The following is a 5,811-nucleotide window of genomic DNA, read 5'->3' as shown; positions in this document are numbered from 1 at the left end:
CAGACCGGGCGTTGTGAGTGTTTATTGAGCGAAAACACCTAAAAGTTCCACGAGGCTCCGGCAGGCGATGGTGGCAAACCCTGCTGTACTCTTTCACCACAACTTTCTCTCATTCTTACTTCCTGTTTCTGTTGTGCCTGTAATTCAAAGGGTCAGCCTTGTCACACTGTGCCACTCTGAATATCCCAGAGAACTACGTTAAAGGTACACGTGTCTGTGGAGTGCTCAGCCACTTGCACGTTAATTTGACGAGCAGGCTGTTCCGTTGATCGGATCAGCTGGAACCCTTGAAGTCGTAAGCGACAGAGTGCCAAAAACAACAACAATGCATCCTCGAATCACGAAAGAGATTCCGTGTTTCGTAAGGAAGTGACGTCACGGCTCCAACCGTCGAACCGCGAACTTCGAACTAATATTACTGTCTTCTTGTTACAAACACTTCGGTAGGTTCTTTTGTATAGCATTTACATTTGTTTTCAACTTAGCAATGTTTTAAAACTTCGTTTAATACCTCTTAAAACAGAATATTTGTTGTTTCACAGCGAGTTTATGATCAGGTCACAATAATTTGTTATATTTTTTCTCGTTTAACTGTTTGTAGTCGCCCCTAAAATACGTAGTATCGTCATATAACACAATATGGGTGTGTGTGGATATATATATATACATATGTGTGTGTATAATAAAGCTGAAGTTAAGAAGGAATATATAGTTCGTGGACGAAGGTAAAGAATACGCACACATCCGTTTTCGGCGTAACCCTAACCCTAAACACCGGGTGTGCGTATTCTTTACCTTCGCCTCGTTCTTAACTTCAGCTTTATTATTGTCCGTATTTTTGTGTCTTTTGTCTTAACTCTTTCGTTACTCGTCCTATCACCTCTTCTGCGACTCTCCATCCCACCTGTCTCTTGTTCTGCTTAGTCCATTCTGTCTTTCTATGGTGTTTATCCTTATCTGTGCATTTATATATCTATATATATATATATATTACGGAGATGCACTTGCATAGCAAGTGACCTGATCTGAGATCGTGTGCTGGAACGAAAACAATTGCAGCGTGGAGGGTGTTTATAAGCCATTTAAAATAACACACAAAATCCGTTAGATTCACTTCAACATTTAAATTTAATTTGTCAAAATATTTTCGTCGCTTTGAGACCGCGACCTGTTCACTGACAAAATTCTGTGCTGCATCACAACGTTTTGAGAACAATTTAGGTCTTAGTAGACACAAGATGTGGTCTATTTCTAGCACATTAAATGTCCACTTAAGTGGTCAACGTTATATATAAAAATATACTTTAATCCCTTGAGATCGCAGATATTTTTTCTGAATCTCTCTGATTCTTTAAATGTGCTAGCTTCCTGGTAATAAATCGATATTAATTAATATAGGATTTTTTACCCTATGTTTTAATTATATATATATATAAATGAGAATGTGTGTGTGTCTGTCTGTCTCCCTAAAACTCGAGAACTACACAACTTTCACCCGTCGCTATGTTGTGAGGTCAACTTTGCCTGTCATCCTTTTGGGGTTGATAAATCAAGTACCAGTTGAGTGCTGGGGTTGATGTAATCGACTATCCTCCTCCCCCAAATTTCAGGTCTTGTGCCTATAATAGAAAAGATTATTATTATTATTATTTTACACATGCCTTACTTAGGGTCCTGGTTGTGTTTTAGTCAAAAAAAATTTAACTTCTTGCATAGTTCGAGCCCACAGCAACACAGTGCTTCTAACAAAGATGGGGCATTTTTAATACAATGGGATATCAAGGCAAGATCAGTTAAATATTGTGCACAATACCGTTTGCTGTGGCGAGCTTTCAAAAGGAGTGTGTATGTATGTATGTGTGTCCATGTGTGAATATATAGATACATAGATTAAAACATACATATATATATGTGTGTGTGTGTGTGTGTCTTTTGTCTTTAACTTGTTTTAGTCATTAGTGGGCTTCTTTCAGTTTCTGCCTACCAAATCCATTCACAAGGCTTTGGTCGCCTGGGACTATAGTAGAAGACACTTGTTCAAGGTGCCATGCAGAGGGACTCAACCTGGAACCATGTCATTGGAAAAAAAAACTTCTTACCATACAGCCACACCTCTGCCGATGGGAATAAAATTTGAGGGGAGAAAAAAAGGACGTTTTGAGAGGAGATTCAGATCATTCTCCTTCTTCCACTTTGATTTTGTTACCACATGTTTCCGTCCACGCCAGCATAGAAGGCAGACGTTAAATGATAAAGAAAGGAAGAAAGATGTATAGATATGTATTTTTAGATACTGACATAAACATATAGAGATTAAGAGAGAATGATTTAATAATAAATGTTTTTACTGATGCAGGTCAGTCGACAATGGATAATGCGAAAACATTAGGTGAGCTCTTTATACAGTTTCAAGAGAGATTAGATGTTATAAATAATATGATCAGCTTAAAAGAATGCAAAGAAGAAGATTGGTATGAGACATCAATGTCAAGCATTTTCAACCAGTTATCAACTTTTGAAGTTACATTTGCTGCAATGAAAAGCCGTCTCAAGGATTTCAGAGAAGCTTTGGAAAATGCAAATGTAAGTTTAGAATATACTTTTACTTTGTTTTATTTATTTTCTTTTTCCCTGGTTTTCTGTTGTCTAAAAAAAGGAAAAATTTAAAAAAACCCTTTGGTCAGGAATGACCATAGGATTACGCCTAGACAGTTCCCCTCCAAGGTACAAATCCACACAAGGTTGTTTTTAGAAGACCAGGAGTTGCCCATGCATACCAGCGTCCCCTTTTCATGCCACCAATGTTATCCAAGGAAAGACAAAGGCCAATACAGCTTGGCACCAGTGACATCACAACTCCAGCTGAATGAACTGGAGCAGCATGAAATAAAGTGTCTTGCTCAAGAACACAACACAACCTGGTCTGGGAATCGAATTTACTACTTCATAATTGTGAGCACAACGCTCTAACCACTGAGCCATGTGCTTCTGTTGTCTACCATATATATATATATATATATATGGCAGCTGTAGAAACCAAGCCAAACCAGACTGGAATTTGGTGCAGCTTTCTGACTTACCAGTTCCAGTCGGACCGTTTAACCCATGCCAGCATAGAAAGCAGACGCTAAATGATGATGATATGTATATATATATATATATATAAGTGCAGGAGTGGCTGTGTGGTAAGTAGCTTGTTTACCAACCACATGGCTCCGGGTTCAGTCCCACTATGTGGAGCCTTGGATAAGTGTCTTCTGTTATAACCTCAGGCTGACCAAAGCCTTGTGAGTGGATTTGGTAGATGGAAATTGAAAGAATCCCGTCATATATATATATATATGTATATGTTTGTGTTTGTGTGTCTGTGATTCCCCCCTCCTCCCATTGCTTGACAACTGATGTTGGTGTGTCTGCGTCCCCATAACTTAGCGCTTCAGCAAAAGGACAGATAGATTAAGTACTAGGCTTACAATGAATAAGTCCTGGGATCGATTTGTTCGACTAAAGGCAGTGCTCCAGCATGGCCACAGTCAAATGACTGAAACAAATAAAAGAGAAAAGAGATTTATGCTTGAGACATCTTCAAACCTGTAAGAAGGTCATTCACTATATTTTGTCTTGGAGAAAAATTCATGCTGTAGACCAGAGGTTCTCAAACTTTTGGGGACCCCACCTCATGGCCACATAATACCCTCTGCGCCCCCACCCCTATTTTTATGTATAAATTAATATCTTATATTTTTCTAAGTTGTATATACTATGAATAATTTGATATTTAATATCATATTATATAATTTGTATACAAAACTATAATAATAATATAAATTCATAGCGTTCCCCAATCCACTGCCTTCCTCCCAATGCCTCCTTTTTGTCTACCGCCCCCTTAGACATCAGCGTCCATCTGGACCCTCTTGAGAACCTATGCTGTAGACAAATAGGTATAAAATCGCCTCTTACCCAAGTTGATGGATACCTGCATTTTGAAGTAGTTATCTCCTCTTTGGCATCAAACACTGGAAAGGGAAGTGCTACAAACTAACAAGGAAAGACTAAGTCTCTCTTATATTTCCAGTCATTGTAATAAGACTTGTGCTAATCAGCAGTCTTCTCTTTGACTAACGTACACAGGTGCAGGTACATGATCATAGCTATACTGGATTCATTCTTATCTTCTAATTATTACTAAATTTAAAGACAGTTTATAAGCAGAATCATTAGAGTGTCAGACACAGTGTCTTGCAGTATTTAATTATGGTAATTCTTCATTCCAAGTTCAAATTGTACATAGGTCATCTTTACTATTCATTCTTCCTGTGTTGATAAAATAAAAGTTCCTGCCAAATCCTGCAGCCGACGATATTAATCTAACTCCTTCCCTATTAAAAATAATGATGTCCTTTACTTAAATTAGAGACAATTATTCCTAAATTCTCTATGAAATGAATTTGTTAAGGTTTTTTTCTTTCTTTCTTTTTTTTTTTCTTTACTTCTTATGTTTAAATCATTGGGGAAGACAATACTCATCACCCTTTACATGGACCCAGGGACTGTTGCAAGTAGTGGAAGCAGGAAACTCAATCCATGAACCTGGTCAGAATACTTTCAACTGAGTGAACTCCCTGTAAAAGTACCCACTGAGGTTCCAGGTGTTAAACAGGGCAATGGATATGAAATCCACCACTCCAGTAGATGGACCACTGTGGGGTTTACACTCAGTATGCAAAAATTTGAAACTAATACTGCAAAGCATCTAGACTGGATTAGCCCTTTTTTTTTACTTTATTTTATTAACTCTGACAAGATCAGGAGTGAAGAGCCCCCCCCCTCCCCAGCTTGCTGGTCTACTTCCTATGCTGGATAGACTCATTGATAGAAATTTACATTGGTTGGGACAAGTACACAGGACAACACCTTTACTCGCAACTATACAGTGGGGAAAAGAAACCATGGAAGACCTAGACTGAGATTCAAAGATACTGCGAAAAGGAACATGGAGTGGAAAGGAATTGTTCATAATAAATGGCAAACTCTAGCGAAAAACCAACTGGTATGAAGAAAGCTTATCAAATCATGCCATAGTGACAACTGACTGTAAATAATTTCACCTCTGAGAAAGTGAGCGACAAAGTTGATCTTGGCTGGGCTTGAACTCAAAGTACAGAGAATCAGAACATGTACTGTGGGTCATGCCATCCTATTCTCCAATGATTCTGCCAATTCATCACCTATTAACTAATTTGCTACTTTTGGTTAGTTGCCTCTGATTTGAGTTCCATTTTTAGCTGAAGCCATTTTGTTTCCAAAGCTAATGGTCCCTTTTTTTTGACAAATATGACTATCACAGTCTTCCATTTTCTTCTCTTTACGGATTTAATCTTCCAGGTCCCACCACGACCAAGTGGATTACAGTGGAGTTTCAACTTGAAATACTTTTTGAGCTCTATATTCTGCAGAAGAAACTCTTCATCAAGGGAGATAATTGCTTCTGTCTTGCTGTCATTAATGGGATATAACCGCTGTTTCTTTTCCTCTCATAATTAGACTTATCAAAGACGTACTTTATGTGACTTTTTCTGTATCCAGAATTACATTGCTTAATGTATATTTTCAGTTTTTTTTTTTTGTTTTTTTTAATGACAGGGTGTGATTTGAGTGAGATTTAATTGTTATTTTTCACAAAACAACTGACTTGGCTACATATTTGTAAAGGACATCCTATGTATTTTAATTTTATCTCCTAATGCGTTTCACTCACAGGATTGGAATCTCAACGTTCGTACACAAACACATGCACTTGCATATATG

At 37.8% G+C, this 5,811-nt stretch overlaps 1 protein-coding gene across 1 annotated transcript in view; it reads left to right on the top strand.

Annotated features, from left to right (window-relative positions):
• Positions 1-260: 260 nt before the first annotated feature.
• LOC106876170 (spindle and kinetochore-associated protein 1) overlaps positions 261-5,811 on the top strand; it is a 13,794-nt gene continuing 8,243 nt past the window's right edge. Inside the window, exons 1-2 of the mRNA XM_014924603.2 lie at positions 261-443; positions 2,357-2,583. Of these exons, the coding sequence (XP_014780089.1) occupies positions 2,368-2,583 (216 nt within the window). The 5' untranslated portion in view covers positions 261-443; positions 2,357-2,367. The remainder of the gene's footprint in view (positions 444-2,356; positions 2,584-5,811) is intronic.

Source organism: Octopus bimaculoides, chromosome 8 (assembly GCF_001194135.2).
Source record: "Octopus bimaculoides isolate UCB-OBI-ISO-001 chromosome 8, ASM119413v2, whole genome shotgun sequence".
NCBI lineage: Eukaryota > Metazoa > Mollusca > Cephalopoda > Octopoda > Octopodidae > Octopus > Octopus bimaculoides.
This window is presented reverse-complemented; position numbering and strand designations above follow the sequence as displayed.